Genomic DNA, 16,752 nt, shown 5'->3' with positions numbered 1-16,752 from the left:
GAAGTAGGGTATGGGGTTACAGAATGGAGAATTCCACTGATGGCCTCTAACATGGTATTGGACCTTCGTACTTTATAAAATTTGTGCCATTTCTTAACTGTCTGAGCCACTATCAGTTTCTCAAACAGGACCCTATTCCATGGAATCAGTTAAATTCCAGTCACTTTTCTCCCGTTTTGGACAGCAAGCCGTGAACGATACTTTGATTTAAAATTATGTTAATGCGAAACTTGTCACGTTAAAAATATTACGTACTGCAGATAAAAAAACTCCCAAAAATATGAAGAATGTTTATATTCCAGAGTTTTTGGTAATAGTCATCTTACCTTTTGACAGCACTTAAGAACGTTCAAGAAAATACAGGTTGTCCCAAAACAATTCTGCACAAAACCATTACATACGTCAGCATTGCGTGTGTACATATTTTTGGAACAGCTTGTATAGCAGCGTTCTCGAAGGTGGTTTTCATTTCAAGCGTGTATGAATAACTGATCATTCCTCTAGCCTCTGCGTCCACACCGGCTCTGGGGCCCACCCAGTCTCTTTCGCAACGAATACCAAGGGTTTTCCTCCATGGGTAAAGTTTCTGAGGCGTGATGCTAACCGCTCATCCCCATCTAGTGCCGAGGTCAATAATGATTAGGAGATATATGACCCCCTCCCTCAAGCGCCTACATGGCGGACAGTGGGACAACTTGCACGTTATTATATTATTCGGAGTTCATGTGAGGCGTCTCTGTATGTGTTGCAGTTCGTACTGTGGGTTGACGTTAATGGCCTTGAGACTAAAAGTTCTAGACCCCTGTACGACGTAAGAACATGTTTTCAGGTTGGGCATCTGAAGACAGGCCGTTCCAATCCATTTCATGTATTGTGGGTCTTTTCATCTTCAGATGTCTCGTCTCCATCTACTCCCCTTGAAACTTGCCTATTGCGAACGAAATCGGTTTATTGGGATAACCCCACCCCCTTTCAAGTTTTTTTTTTCCCGATTCTTTCTGGCTTTGCACTAAGAATCGATGGAGGGTGTGGGGTTGAAAGAAATGGAATTGAAAAAGGCGATGATTGGGGCGTAGATTGAAAGGGGGTGGAGGAGGGTAAAATCAAGAGTTATCAGAGGGAGGGGTGCAGTCCAGCGCGTGGTACATATGGCAGTTTCATGTGCAAATGTTTTAGGGACTCTTATTGGAGTGGCGACGTCGTTTTTGAAGGCCTGAAATAGGTTACGTTTGTTTATTATTATTATTATTATTATTAAGTGTTCTGTCTTACGACAGGTCCATTGCTCTGCCCAAAAAGAGCTCTCCAGTTGTCCCTATTCTCGGCTTCTCGCTTTAATTCCTGGAACGTCATCTTCTTTCCTTGTTTAAGGTCGTCGGTTAGCTGTATCAATCTTCTTCCTAGTCCTCTCTTTCCTTCAACCTGGCCTTCGATGACATCACTCAGTAACCCATTCCTTCTCATAATATGTGCCAGCCAGTTAGCTTTCCTTCGTGTAATCGCCTGCAGAATGTTTCTTTGCTCAAATTAAAAGATGGCTCCTTGCATTTGCAATTATTCTTCGTCGCGTAGGTAAAAATACACCCTGATGCCAATTTACTCTCCATGAATTCTGTCGGAATGTTGCGGAAGGTTCAGATCAGATGTTTTCTGAAAATACACGTCAGTCGATCTTTTAGTTGATGAGTAAGTGCAGTATTTACTCGTGCCTGAGTAATACGTGTCAGCCATTTAATGTATACATGTAAATTACTGATATTTTCAGATTGCTCAAAAGTAACTTCGTAAACTTTGCAAACAGTTATCTTTATTTTGACTACCAATGACAGGCTTTCTCAATCTGTTTGGCTTTGTCGGTGTTGTAAGAGCCGAGGACGTTTCAGGTTGATCTACCATTATCACCGTACATCTACCGAATGCACGAAACAACAAATTACGAACTTTTGAACAACACAACTGCCCCGGACAAGATCATGCGATTACTTGCTTATGATTGAAGGCGGTCTGGAACACGCAGCGCAGCAAGGATAAGGAAACAATATTGAAGTCCAGATGAAGTTTTCACTTTCACTGTGGCCAGCGTGTTACATTGGAACCTCGATATACCGCGGATGTGTTCATGTCCTCCAATACGATTACATATATTTTACGTATAACGCGGGTACTGAAGCTGTCTCCAGAAACCCGCGTTATATCGAGGTTCCACTGTACTGCAGTGTAGGGTTATTTATAAAATGATACCTGATTTCAGTTATAACGTTAAGGGACGGGGGGTGGCAGTTCCTGATTTTTCTGCTCGTTGTTGACTTGAACAACATGTTTCGAACCAATGTGACCATCATCAGGTTCAATTTCCTGCTCACTTCCCCTCCAAAGTTCAGAAATAATGATAACTGTATATTAAAACGTTTATAATTTTGTAAATTGGGTTAAACGTTAAAATACTACCGTTTTGAAAATGGGGGGGGGGGGGGGGGGTTTGGTTTGGGTTCTCGTGGCTCGGAATAAGGTGCATTGGCATGCTTATGTGAACATTATAATACACTTTAACTTTCCATAGAAGACTGTGGAGTAATTAGCTAAGCGAGTGTTTATGTTCTCATGAATGATTCTACTGCATGGGATTATGAAAGTTTTATGATGTAAGATAAAAGAAACATGCTACAGACCTCCTTCTAGGACTCAACATTTATTCTCCTGATAATCCGTATTCATTTCCCCATAATCAATCCAGAGACATCTGAGCCAGCTAAAAACTATTTCATATTCTAAAGTTATTTTGATAAGTTTCATTTTAATGTGATTTTTTCCGTTTGTGCTTTGGTCTTTGAAGTTGTTTTCCAAGCAAAACTTTGCATCCATTTATTGTCTTTCTATGTGCGCTACGTATTTATTGATTTAATCTAACATTATTATCCAGGAAAAGCAGTCGGTGTGTTGATAACTTTTTGCCTAATGTGACTTAATGTTTCAGGCACACCCCTAGTATGTATCCGATCTCAACGGCGGGTGGTGGGTTTCGAAGTCCGTACCCCTCGTCTTTACCCATCACAAGTACAAGTTTATCCAGGTAAGTACCGGCACAACTATCCTGTGCCTTTCCACTCTGGTAGATTGTGATTACGTAGAATTTGAGGTTTTCACGGTGGTGAGTCTGAAGATGGCTGTCTTCTGGGTTGTTACACCCTGAGGTCTGATAGAAGTTTACCGACCTGATGCCCTGATGTTGGCGCAACAACCCAGAAGACAGCGATCTACATGTTTACTGTTCATCTATTTCAAGGTGCTAAGGAGATATATTGGTCAAAATACTAGTCATTTTATGTATACATGCGTAGTGAAAAGAGACCTGTTCTGCCATCTTTCGGCAGTTTTTGTTTTTCTCAGTGTGTAACTTGCAATGGGAACAAATCAAGTGAGGCATTTCTTTATATCTTATTTCCTTAATCCACCATTCGTTGTTAATTTTGTCTCATTTTTCTTATTCTCCCTTAATTTATTCCTTTCTACCATCTTCTCTTTGTTTCTTTGCTTATTATTCTGTCTTCCTCGAATTTAATTATTTATCGTAACCAATAACTGCTTACCGCAGTAAGAGTTTCCCTCGCATTTTCCACCCAGTTCGTTTCAGTAATAAGAAACCTCGTCATATGAATAAGGGATGCGGGTCCCTCCATATTGTTTTACGAATAATAACTCAGTGTCCTGTAGCTGTTATTTATATAGTCGGCGCAGTAGTTTTTGGCCGGTGGAATTTTCAAGGGGAAGGCTAAGAGCGAGTCTCTTATGCGATCGTATAATGCTGACTGCACCGAGGAGCTTATCGGATTGAGCGCCCAAACAAAAGAAATCCACTGACCCTGCCACCTCAGGTACACGGACTAGGCCCGTCCGCCAGCTTCTCCACCGGCCAAAAACTACTGCGCCGACTATAAGAACTCTCAGCAGCTTGCATGTTTAGGATTATGAACCTTATCATAGACGGAGAATGGCTCACTATTCCTCTTCAGTCAAACTGTGGTTTTGATACATAAAACTACGGATGTTACGACTTTATTTTCAAATCGTATGAAAATAGTTTGACCCCACTCGTGCGTGGCATCTGTTTACTCAGTTTTAATTTATAACATTTCAGATTGTTAATTTTTTTGTTCCTGTTAGTCACAGATTTGTTGAACATCGACCGAGGTTTTGTGTGTGTGTGAGTGTAAAGAAACACTTGACGTACATATTTCGTGAAAAATAATGAGTTTCGTTAAAATATTTTCACAGAATATCTGTGAATAATGTCTGTAATGGCAGAAAGAATATATATAGTGCACTGGAAGTTGGATTGTTAAAAGACGTTTTTTTAGCAGTAATGTGATTAGAAATAATGAATTGGGAGGAATCTGGGAGGACGTTCTCGTGGCTCGTGTTAAAGTATTATTCCGTAATTCGAATGGAGAGACAAGTGAATCACGAAACTGAATGGATCAGTGGTCCAGTGGTCGAAATTCCAATCCGGGTTCTCTAGAATGCGAAGCATTCAACACGATGGTTTGCCCGGGAGATGAAGGAGACCGGAGTTTGTAAATAACTACATGCACTCATTGTAATATCTACAGCGATGATTTATTTCTACTCATGCCGTAAGTGATGCTAAGTTAGGAGTGGTTGCATCCCTATAGAAGTAAGGGGTTTACGTAAGCATGTACGTAATCTGTCAAAAATTAATTACGTTTTGACGGATTTACAAGTTACAGGATCTCTAGTACACACATTTATTCCTTTCATTTCCTTCTTCGTACAAGTTAAATTTTATAAAGTCAGGTCCACATAAGATTCGGTTAAATGCGTATCGTAACTTCACCACCAATCAGAATTTTTAAAGTGCTTGAATGAATGATTAATGTTGTCACTTATGTAATTCTTACGTTCGTCCTTCTATAGTCAGACTGTCTTCTTTACGTGCGAATACTTGGTAGCATTTAATAATAGTTTACTACGGAATTTTTCTCACTTCAAAATACCCCACCCACCCCCCTCACCGAGTAAAAAATCTCTACCCCTCCCCTTGTCTAATGCCACATGTCACTATATTGTGACACATTCTTTGGCTAATGTGCCAAGGAATGCAGTTTACGCGTGAGGCCGTGTTTTGAAAAATGTCTCACAGGTCGGGTGTGAATTGGGACTGTTTGCGTCCTTTACGTATTCCTCCCCCACTTTATCTCGATTAGCTGGGATATGTTAACGACTGAACGTGTAGAACCACCTGGCAACAGCCTCCTTTACTATAATCCGGTAGCCTATTTGTTCTTTGCAAGCCACCGGATTGGTAGCTATTTGTATACGGCGGGTCCCCTATTCGAACTCCGGCCTGGAACTGACTCCAAGCTTATCTGTTTTATAGACTAGTTAAGGAGTAGCGGGTTTTCCGAGGACCGATAACCTGTCTCAAATTACGCATTACAAATTACAGTTCACATCTCATTTTTACTCTCACATCTAAACGTGTCTACATAACTTCAAAAAGACGTCAGTCATATCACCCACGTTGAACATTTGAAATCAAAAAATTATGCACGTGTGTGTATGAATTAGTTTCGGTTTTCCGCCATATCTGATAATACCGTACGATCGTATTTTTGTTCTACAAAGAAGTAACGTAACAAAAGTTTCATAGTCTTAAGACGGCGTGCGTAATTTCAGGACCTTAGCGTCGCTCTCACCCCATAAATTCGCTCATATTTTACGTCGTTATTACTGATTGTACCGAATCAAAAATTACGACGTTGTGATATCCTCCAGTGGCTTTAAGTTCATACCAATTTTCGTGAAGATCTGTCACCTGATTTAAACTTTTAAATGGTGATGCAGATAGCATTGTATGCCCAAGGCGACTTGGACTATGGTCTGGAAGCCTACAGACTTCTCATTGTGCATTCTGTTTGTCTCTCCAGATAAAATGCAATTGTCACAGCCGTAAAAGAGGCCACGCTCTTCCTGTTACATTTTTACAGAGTACGCCCCTTGGCTGTTGTGCCTTGTTGCTTGACGTTTTAAGAAAATATCCGCCGATTTTCGTCTCTGTCCACTGACTGAGCACTTATATAAATTCTTGAAGAAACAAACTACGTTACGTTCCAGCGTTTCTTTCGAGTGTCTTAAGATAGCTATTCATCCGGCTGTCCCGGGGGGGAAGTATTTGTGTCGAGAACCTCTTAGACCACAGTCTCTTAAGAGTAGCGTATGTAAGCCATTACTCCTCCTGTTTGATTGAAACGTGTTTTAACAACGAATCCTAATACTTTGTTTTCGTTCTTTTCCCCCCTTCCTTCATCTCTGAAGCGATTTTTACAGGTTTTCACCGACAGGGCTGATTCCGCCGCACCCTGGATTAAGCCCCCATTCCCACCCCCATTCCCACCCTCACTCGCTAGCGTCGCACCCCGCAATCGTCACGCCAGGCCCCAAACAGGAGCTGTCGTCACATCAAGTGGACCACAACCACAGGTAAGCAGATCTGTAGTCGTAAAGAAAACGAACTCGCTCGAAGTAGTCGATATTCGTCTTCTGCGTTGTAACGCCGTGTATACTGAAGATGGGGGCAGTATTTTCCTCCGAAATGTTGGTATCAACTTGCAAACCCACGCGGTTTTACAACCAAGAATATCAACGTCTACCACCATGATAACCTCGTGTCACCAGAAATCGATTACTTCTGGAGGCTTAAGGATAGACCAGGAAATAAAGCACAGCTGTTTAGTGTAATCGAGGGAAATGTTGATTCTCGGCTCTACAACCCGGTTGTCGGTCAGGACAGTGAAATCCAGGCATTTACGTTGAAATTGACCCAAAACAAGGAATGCGTACAGAATTTTGGAAAGCAGCGACTTGCAACTCTAAAGAAGGGTTGTGGGGGGGGGTGTAATATTAAGTTTTGTCTTGTGGAAATAGGTTGTCTGGGTGTGGGGTGAATATAACTCGCTCCTTTCGTGTTGGGTGGCGGACTTCGTTTTACCGCGTGTCGAACCTTTGGGTCCTGCTACCAGAGACTTCGTTATCCTTAACAGTTCTGCCCACCAAACCTGTCACATGGAGCGTTAATTTGATTACCAGAGTTTTTATGTCTTGGGAGGGCCCTGCTAAATACTGCACGCAGTACAGCGGAACAAAGAAATGGTCTGCGTAGAAAGATGAGATCCCTAGCAGCGCGCCTTCTCGATTGTGATTGGTCACTGGCAGGCTCCGTTACCTTGGTAACCGGAGGGTCGTAGGAGGGTGGATGGACCACCAGTAGCGTCCGTCAGGGAAGTAAAGGGGTTCAAGTTATGCAGGGAATCTGTACGTTGGAATGAGGAACGTGAGGGTTGCATTGGAAATGGAAACGGGAGGCGAGTATTCGGACGTGTGCTTGTTAATCGATATTTTGTAGATGGATGCTCTCCCGACATGTTACAGTGGCCAGTGATTTGCATGAGACATCGCAGTGAATTTAATTCGTCCTTTATAACATCCAGGTCTCAATTCTGCAAATTTCTGCAACCAAATTAATTTATTACGGGTTAGTATATCGTCATGTTCACGTCGAGACCAGGGATTTTTCTCTTTGTCACTGGGTTCAAATTTGCTGTTGATAACTGCACACAGTTTCCCATGTAAACCGTCTTTTATCCATTCTCGTAACTTCCATACTGAAGATGGAGGCAGTATGTTCCGAAGCGTCGAAATCTTAGTTTACTGCAGCGAAGCCACTTTCCTCATGTTAGTCGCATTAATGTGAACAATATTCTCTGATAATTATCTTTTGTAATGATTTTGTAGACGCCACGGTGGTCTAGCGGTTAGAACGCTGGCCTTGTAATCCTGGGGGTCTCGGGTTAGATTCCCGGCGGTGCCCGAATTTATAACCTGTGTTGGGCAAGGCCGTGGTCTAGGCAACACGGAGTTTTCCTCCGTGGCATCCCAACAATTACTCCATTCACACACAGAAGAAGGCAATGGCAAACCACTTCTGGATCATCTGCCAAGAACGTATATGAACAGGTCCCAGTCCGAGAAAAGGATGGAAGGATCCTGTTCATATGGACCTGTCGTCAGACAGAACACTAAATAAAAATATAAAAAAAAATGATTTTGCGTGTCGGACGTTACCGTGTCCCAGGTTTTAACCCTGATGCAGGTATCCTAACAAGCCTTTCGTATTTTTCTCTCATTTGAGAAAGTTACTTCCGTTCAAATATTCTCCCTACTGCAGTTCATTCTCCTTATTAGGTGAGAGACTTACGTAAAACTGCTACATAACCTCTGTAAGAGAGATAGCGTTGTTAAATAAGGAAATAATGTGACTCTGGACTAGGTAAATGTGGTGTTAGGGGTTTGAAAAGCTACGGTAGCCGCTTTGTGTGATCAGTACACAAAGCTTATAGCGCTGTAAGTGGATTCACTGCAAATTGACGCTTTAAATACGCAGTTGACACTTTTTGCTACGCGTCGTGAAAGTGTTTTGTTAATTTGCGCAACTCGTCTTTACAAATGTGCGGTCCGACAGGTTGCATTACCGGTTGTTTACAGGGGCACAGTCTGCAGAGTTTTTAGCGTATGTTTGGAGGGCATTTCAATACCTCTGGTGGCACAAATCTATTTGTTTAGGTTCGTATTAATCGTTCACGCATTTTAAAGAGAACGTGTCCTAACAGATAGTATCCAGTTCATCGACAGAGTTTATAGCAGGGGCCGCTAGTGTAATTTTCCACGTAAGAAGTTCACACTTCGGCTATTTGGTTTATTTATTTGTAAAAATCCGTACAGAAGTGGAGGTTTCATGAAGATCCGTTAGTTATTTTAAAATCTCCAATGAATTTAGAAACAGATTTGATTGTACCATGACTTATGTTTTCTTGTAATATTCCAGAAATTAATCTGCTACGTCTGCTCTACGCTTTGTCGTAAATGCGTCGACTTACACGTCTTTAGAGCCATTTTGGGATTATTTAAATGTGACATAACGCTGATAATCTGCATCTTTCGTAGACGAAATTAATTTCCATCGCATAATGTCACGTTATATTCGAATAAATGCGAATTGCTGGTTATGTGGCGAGAAATGAAAGTATTCATTATACAGTACTGGTTGCTATACCACGCGCCATTTTGTTTATCAGCCATACTTGAACGCCAACACAGGCTACGTAACTGCTGGCCTGTGTCGGAATATAATAAATGTTTGAAAATAGAAATCGAACAGGCAAATTTCCAATAACAAACTCGAGCTAATTTGTATATGATAATAAGGGATACGTTATATAAGCTATTTTTATGTAGTTTATACAGTTAATGTTACTGATTAAGTACAAACAAATGCTACCCGAAATGCGTTTAGTTGGTAACGGTATACACGGCAGGACTAATTCATAAGAGCCGTTCGTGTGCCTTCTCTTAGGAAAGCGGTTGTATCTGTGTGTGACTTTGGAAATGTGATTTATTGGAATGTAGGGGACTTCCCCCCTTTACCTCTAACCCAAAACTCTTTTATTTATTATTGAATAATAGCAGCGATGCCTTCAGCCAAAGGTCGTTATTATGAATGATACATTGATGAGACAGAAATGCCGAGGACAAGACTGGCGTAAGGTTCTGTTTAACCTTTTACTATAGAAGCTAGGCTGTGCAAAAACATTTTCAATCAGGTTTAGTAACGAGGGAGAATTTCTTTATTAGCTGAGCGACTGTTAGCTTCTCTGCTCCGTGGAGTTAGTTTCTAGATTAGAGTTCTCTTTAAGAAACTCTTACTAGACCGAAGTGCCTTGAGCAAAGAAGCTTTATTTGGATTTTGTGTAAATGAGGAATTTCTTGAAGAGGTGGACTGCTATCGATTGGTCTGCGAAATGCAGGTTAGATGATCGCACGGAATTGTACCGCTTGGAGCCAGACCATTGATATAATAAACGTAATTAGGCCTTTTTGGGCATTGTCTATCAGTTTTTTCCCCCTCCAAATCCTCCGTTTCGAAACTGGCTGTCCTTATTATGGGCTCGATCCCTGGTCCTGTCCACTGGGATCTATCTGAGATGGAACGTTCCTTTGTGTTGTCTGACGGCGGAGGTAGAGTCACTTTCCCTTATTTATTTATTTATTTAGTGTTCTGTCTGACGACAGGTCCATATGAACAGGATCCTTCCATCCTTTTCTCGGACTGGGACCTGTTCATATACGTTCTTGGCAGATGATCCAGAAGTGGTTTGCCATTGCCTTCTTCTGTGTGTGAATGGAGTAATTGTTGGGATGCCACGGAGAAACCGGGGAAACCCCCGGAGGAAAACTCCGTGTTGCCTACACCACGGCCTTGCCCAACACAAGTTAAAAATTCGGGCACCGCCGGGAATCGAACCCGAGACCCCAGGATTACAAGGCCAGCGTTCTAACCGCTAGACCACCGTGGCTGTTACGTGTGAATTGCATTGAACTGGTAGTGAGTGACAGACACTTATGAAGATGGTTACTATACTACACCAAGAAGTTTATCCGTCACGTAATAAGGTTACTTGCTGTCCTGTAGTTGAATCCAATTTTAATCGGGTTCGGGATACATAAATCGACCTTGTCCGAAGCCGTGGTTGTCTAAATTATGCACACGGCCACCTCTTAGTATTTACTTGGCGTGTAATATTATCCGGGAGGTTATTGCATCTTGATGGCCACTTTGCGTGCGCTGCAGTTCAGTTTTCTTGTATTGTCTCCCTCCACGGTTAGCCAACCTTGAAACGTGAAGGCAACAGTGTCTTTAACGTCAAAATTATGAGTACAGTTCGTAGCGGTAGGGCCTGGTGATCCACCTAAAGCATTGTAATGTGATTGTTTATTCCCCGAAATAAAATAGGGTAAATAAATATCAAGGTAATAGGAGGTAAGAAATTATTGTAATGGATAAAAATACTCCATTTTTTTGTTCTTTTGTGTAAATTCTGCACAATAATGTATGCCGTGCAGCTTATCATAGGTTTCTGCAGTTATGAAGCTGTTGACCTCGTTCCCTGCTGCGCACTTTGACGAAACTTCTCGTGAAACGTGGCGCTTTTGTCAGTATTGTGTCATGGACTTGCAGTAGTCGTAGTAATTTCGTGTTCGTTTCATAGGTGGAAGCACAATCCGGTATTTGTTGAATTGAAGAAGTTCTGTTATTTGAGTCACTGACTGCATACACGCAGCGCTAGCGTCTTTGCAGCTGGAACGGATCGATAATGCACGACGTCAGTTTTTCTTGTTCTTTATGCGTTTTGGTTACTTTGTTACCAGTATTATTATGATTTTATAAATTCTCTATAGTTATATTTAATTCGGCTTGTTCCCAACTTGTTGCCTTAAGGCAGTGGTTGTGGTTAATAATGCACTTCACTGATTAATGATTCAAAACGAAAAAAAAAGAGGCACATCAGTCACATTTATTGACCAGGCAGCAAATGAGATACACGACTGTTAAACTAGTCGATATTTCGAGTCCAGTCGAACGTATTACATAACATTTTATGTATACTTTTAATAATAATTTCGGCGTCATTGTAACAACGTATTTTATTATACTTTTATGCCAGTCATAAGTGTAAATTATTTTTTAATATCCTAAGATTTGTTGTGATATTACGTGATTGAGTGTCGGATGGTTATATATCGATGTAATGTCGATATACGTATGGGTGTAGCGTCGTCAGCGTCTAGACGACAGCAGGCACCGCTGCCGTGAACCCTTTTCTCTCGTATATCGTGTGTTCGGGCAGACGCCACCGTTAGGAAGGATGCGCATAAAGCATGATATCGCCCATAAATCTTTCGTTAATGTGACCGGTCCGATTTCATGATAATGTACCACAGTTCTGTGAATTACAGCAGGCGTAAAATGTTTCCTACGAAGTAGAGAAGGTTTTTTGCGTGAAATTATGTGTACATCAATATTTTATTTTTATTATATATCTGTGAGTGCTGTATTATTGTCTGCCATAGAATAATCTCGTTTAATATACGTGGTCATTTACGTGTACGTGTAATTACGCAGATTATAAATAATAATCCAGACCTAAGTCAATCAGCTTTATTGAGGTTAATGTACAAGATAATCATAAACTAGTCGATTTTGAGTTGATATATAATTGTTAATTATAAACCAATTCTGTCATAAGAAAGATCTACAATTAACTGGAGTTGATGGTTTGCATTGTGCGTGTGAGTAAATCGATTGTATAATTTGTGATTTGGAGAAGAAAATACGTTTTGAGAAATATAACAGACATAATTTTTTTTTTTTTACATTTAGTAAACAATGCAGTTCGGTGATGCATTCAGTTACCAGACAGAGTCTGATTCATGGTCTGAGCCTCTCAATTTAGTGAAGAGAAAAAGTAAACCTGTAGCAGTCGTTGCCCCATCGTCTGTAGTCGAAAAGGGTAATCCTGAGAAAGAAACCTGCAAACCAGATTCAACTGAACCTGTGATTAAAGATTCCAATGAAATTTGTAAAAATATTTTCGATGAGAATTTTGCCGGTGTGTCGGAGTCGGGCAGATTTGGTCATCTTAAGGATTCTGACATTGCCAGACCAACAGGAATGCTAGAAGCATTGCTTATGAGGAAAGATCCAAAGCAATTCCAAAAGACCAATGACACAACCCAAAATAAATATCCTGATAATATTTATGAAGGTGAGAAGATTGGTTGTGAAGGTAGAAAGATGATTGAGCATGCAGGAGGAAGATCTGCGAGCACAATTGGTAGCTCTGATCCTCTGAGACCTGATGGACTGTACTCCATGATCCATAGCCTCGCTGCATGTGAGCACAAGTTCCTGACAGCGCTGTACATGAACAGCCTGATGACCGCTGCCGCAGCGACACCCTCCGCTGTCATGCCGTCACCGGTTCTGGGGTTTGGGTTTCCGCCAGGGCCCGGATTCGTCGGGTACGAAAACTCCGCGCTGCCCGAACCCTGTCGTGGCAGCCCAGTCGCCAGCAGCGCCCCCATCATGAACAATCTACTGTCATTTGCTGACACGCAACACAGATTGTGGCAGATGGTGAACTGGCAACAAGGGAGATTTGGACCCAGCGCCGTTACTGATAGCTCAAACACCGCGGAACCCGAAAGGAAGAACAACGTTCCTCTGGAGCGGAATGCCCCCAATATTGTAATACCTGTCCCCCCTGTAATGTCTTCGTCGCCCCCGTCTAATGGGAGCGTGTCTTCGAGGAGGTCGAGGCCAAATCCAAAACGGTAATTGAACCACAAGCTCGTTTGGTCGTAGTCATTGAAATGTGATCGTCGGATAGTTTTGTGTTGCTCTGTGAAATTTATGTGTAATTTTACGTTATTTATTTCACAGGTTTACAGTATGTTACGCAGTTGAAATAAAATGACATTTTATTTATTTATTTATTTGTGGTTCATTTGACGACACTGCCAGTAACTCAGATTGTACAGGATCAAATGATATGATTAATGACTAATTAATTAGAATATTTATATGGAAGGAAGTTGTATGGCCTAATTTAAGATGCTGGAGTAAATGAGGAAAACCACAGAAAATCTCGATCGGGATATCTGGTGTCTCGGCCCAGAATTTGAACCCAGGATCTTATGAATGTATGAAACAAGTTTGCTAAAGGCTTGACTGCGGCGTTAACAGTTGCTTATCCATTATTCATTTCTGACGTCACGAGGTCTTTTCTTTGAGGAATTCAAACTTTAGATACAATTTTTGTATTGTTTCATGATGACTAAAAGTGTTTAAACACAATTGTTTAACTCCTTGCAACATTCTGTGTAATATTGTTGAAGTATCTTCATCTTGTGAGGGAAATAGGAAATTCCTGGCTTTTCACTTTCCTTAATGTTAGGTTATGTTCATTTAGCTCAATAAGATGGTTGAGAATTGTCGGGGCAGTTTCCTTAAAGATTAATGCACGCTTTTCTCATTTTATTTTGTACTCTACTTATTTATTTAGCTGTGATAATTACATTTTATGATTAAAGTTTAGAGTTCACTTACAAAAATATTTATCTGTTCATTTACATTAGTGGTCCCCAACCTTTTTTGTGCCTACGGGCACATTTGAGAGTTTATGAGATCGTGGCGGGCTCCAACCAATTAACAAAGCCAAATTTTTTTTTCTCTTTACAAATAAGATATGGACACCAAATAATACGCAAAACAACACAACGTTTAATGATACAAGAAACCACACAATCAAAAATACGTAGTTTCATAAGTACAATTAATATTACTCAAGTGGGAAGTTAGTGTGATGTTTGGCACTGCATTTCATCGGCCAGTTTTTCAAATTTGGGAGTGTAGGATGATGTTGCTGCTCGCAAACAATCATCAAGATGGGCGTCAGTAATTCGAGATCTGTTCTTTGATTTTATAATGTTCATGGTTGAACGACCTTCATTATTCAGTATAACCTCTTTCCGTAACAACGCGAGCACCCAAAAAAGCCTTGACGGGCGCCGCGTTGGGGACCACTGATTTACAAGTTAACAAGTTAATGCAGTCATTGAAAATGGGTTTTTGCCCTTGATATATGCTCAGGATTCAAACAATGATGTGAGAATTATAAACTTGTAGGATGCTTGACTGCCTGGTCACTTTTTAATATCTGTTTTCAACTTTATTGTAATAATTTAATCTGCCACACTGAATAATATAATTACAGGTCGTCTTCAATGGACCAGAAGAATTCCACCTCCTCGACAACGGAGGGATCAAAAACTCAGGACTCGGGACAGACAAGTAATAACCAAGGTAATAGATGTTCTTTCTGCCTCGTGTAACGACGCAGCGAGGTTGAAGGTAAAATTGCGAAACAGATTTTTAAATTGCAATGTTTTCGCTTCAGAGTATGCTGTAAGATGCGTGAAGGATGAAGTAAGCGAGCAGTTTCAAGTGTTGGTACTTTGTGGCGTAATAACTTATTGTCATATGCAGATAACCTCGTATTGATAGGAGAGCGACATCTAGGATAGTGTGAGCGTGTAGCTAGGATGAAGGGACAGGAAATGCATTCAGGTTTTAATGAGGTATCCCATTGGAAAATGGCCACGTGGTAGACTGAGAAGGTGATTCATATCGTGAGGTCTGGGGATGGATGTCTTGCTCGATATGCTGCTCGGTGGGCTTTAGTGCTGTCGGTGTTGAACCTTCAGATTGTACTGAAAGTCAGTCAGTCATATACTTGTTCAGACTCGAGATTTTATTTGCTATATATTTTTCATAAGATTGTATATTTACTGGGGTGTATTGCCAGCATCCTTACCGTTCACTACCCAGTAACCCTTATGATACCTGTTTACTGTTTTGGCGTTGAGCAGCAGCCAATAGTAAGTGGAACAGAAGACCTTAAGAGGGTTAGTCTCTTTCTGGGCTTAACGGGTCGAAGATGTGGGATATTTCATTCATATATGGAAGTTATGAGCTAGTAGGTCAGAAACCACATCTTTATATAACACAATTAGTCTTTGGCATTGTAACTATTCTAACTAACTATATGGCTTAATGAACCCGAAGGCTCATCACCGAATTAACCAAATCCCTCCACCGGACCCTGGGCCAACAAAATCCAGTCTCCTTCAACTCCTATCTCCCATAGATACCGCTTGAGATTATCCTCCCATCTACGTTTAGGTCTCCCCAGCGGTCTCTTCCCGTCAGACTTCCCAACCAATACCCGGTGCACACCTCTTGTCCCATCCATGCGCGCTACATGTCCCACCCATATCATTTTTCTTGACTTAATCACCCTGACAAAATTTGGGGAGGAGTACACATGAAAAAACTACTCTGAAATTCAAAGTTATTCCTTGCATATTTTGTGGCGCCAGAGGATGGGTGTGCACCGGGTACTGGTTGGGAAGCCTGAGGTGATGAACCTTCGGGTTTGTTAAGCCATCTAGTTAGTTAGAGGATTGTATCTGTGCTTGAAATAATAAGTTACTTTAAAATACTTAACTTTTTACGAACTGCTTGACACTTCATTTTGAACTAATAAGTGAACTGGTAATCTTCCCAGGTTGGTGGCCCGTAATCTTAGATTTTGACACTAAGTTCATGTTTACTCCATTGCGACTGAGGTATAGTAAGTAAAGTTAGTAATTTAATTGAACTTGTATGTGCTCGTGGCCCTTATAAATAATTTTTTTGTTCCAGACAAAAAGAAGCCACACATCAAGAAACCGCTGAACGCCTTTATGCTGTACATGAAGGAGATGCGGGCCAAGGTGGTGGCGGAGTGCACACTCAAGGAGAGCGCGGCTATCAACCAAATACTAGGCCGACGGGTAAGTGGATCCGAAACAGGTCAACGCCCTGTTTTACATACGTAAATAATTTTGTTTATGTTAACAACAGTCTACCGACATCATCTGTAATTTGCATTTAATTGGATATATTAACTTTTTTACCCTAGGAGATCCTGATAATAGAGACAAAAATTAATGCCGGCAGAGATGAGCTATATAAATGTGTTCTACGATATGGATTTTACCAACGAAGGTTAAACAAGTTTTTATTTTAAAGCCTGAATATGTCACTGTTCTTTTACACTTTCTTACGATACTACGGTTATAATTTGAGCTGCATTTTGCTTAAACATGCGCATATTAAATGTTATCTTTATACTTCATTTCATATTGTGTGGCTGCTTACCATTTTCATATTAATGGTAATGTTACCAAACCTTTCATAAGCTTTTCAATTTCTTCGTCATTCGACAGCATTTAGTC

The 16,752-nt window shown here is 40.9% G+C and overlaps 1 protein-coding gene across 4 annotated transcripts in view; it reads left to right on the top strand.

Moving 5' to 3' along the window:
* pan (transcription factor pangolin) overlaps positions 1-16,752 on the top strand; it is a 411,083-nt gene that overhangs the window by 372,646 nt on the left and 21,685 nt on the right. For 3 of the 4 annotated variants that reach the window (XM_087343684.1, XM_087343685.1, XM_087343687.1), the window contains exons 6-9: positions 2,975-3,070; positions 6,334-6,498; positions 14,688-14,776; positions 16,178-16,308. In XM_087343684.1, coding sequence (XP_087199810.1) covers positions 2,975-3,070; positions 6,334-6,498; positions 14,688-14,776; positions 16,178-16,308 — 481 coding nt within the window. Of the gene's footprint in view, positions 1-2,974; positions 3,071-6,333; positions 6,499-11,019; positions 13,246-14,687; positions 14,777-16,177; positions 16,309-16,752 lie in introns of those variants that run through there. The other variant, XM_087343686.1, reaches the window with a different exon arrangement.

The sequence above is a fragment of the Zootermopsis nevadensis genome, unplaced genomic scaffold (genome assembly GCF_977971745.1).
Source record: "Zootermopsis nevadensis isolate Lab colony 2312 unplaced genomic scaffold, Znev_1.0 Znev_ptg000006l, whole genome shotgun sequence".
NCBI lineage: Eukaryota > Metazoa > Arthropoda > Insecta > Blattodea > Termopsidae > Zootermopsis > Zootermopsis nevadensis.
This window is presented reverse-complemented; position numbering and strand designations above follow the sequence as displayed.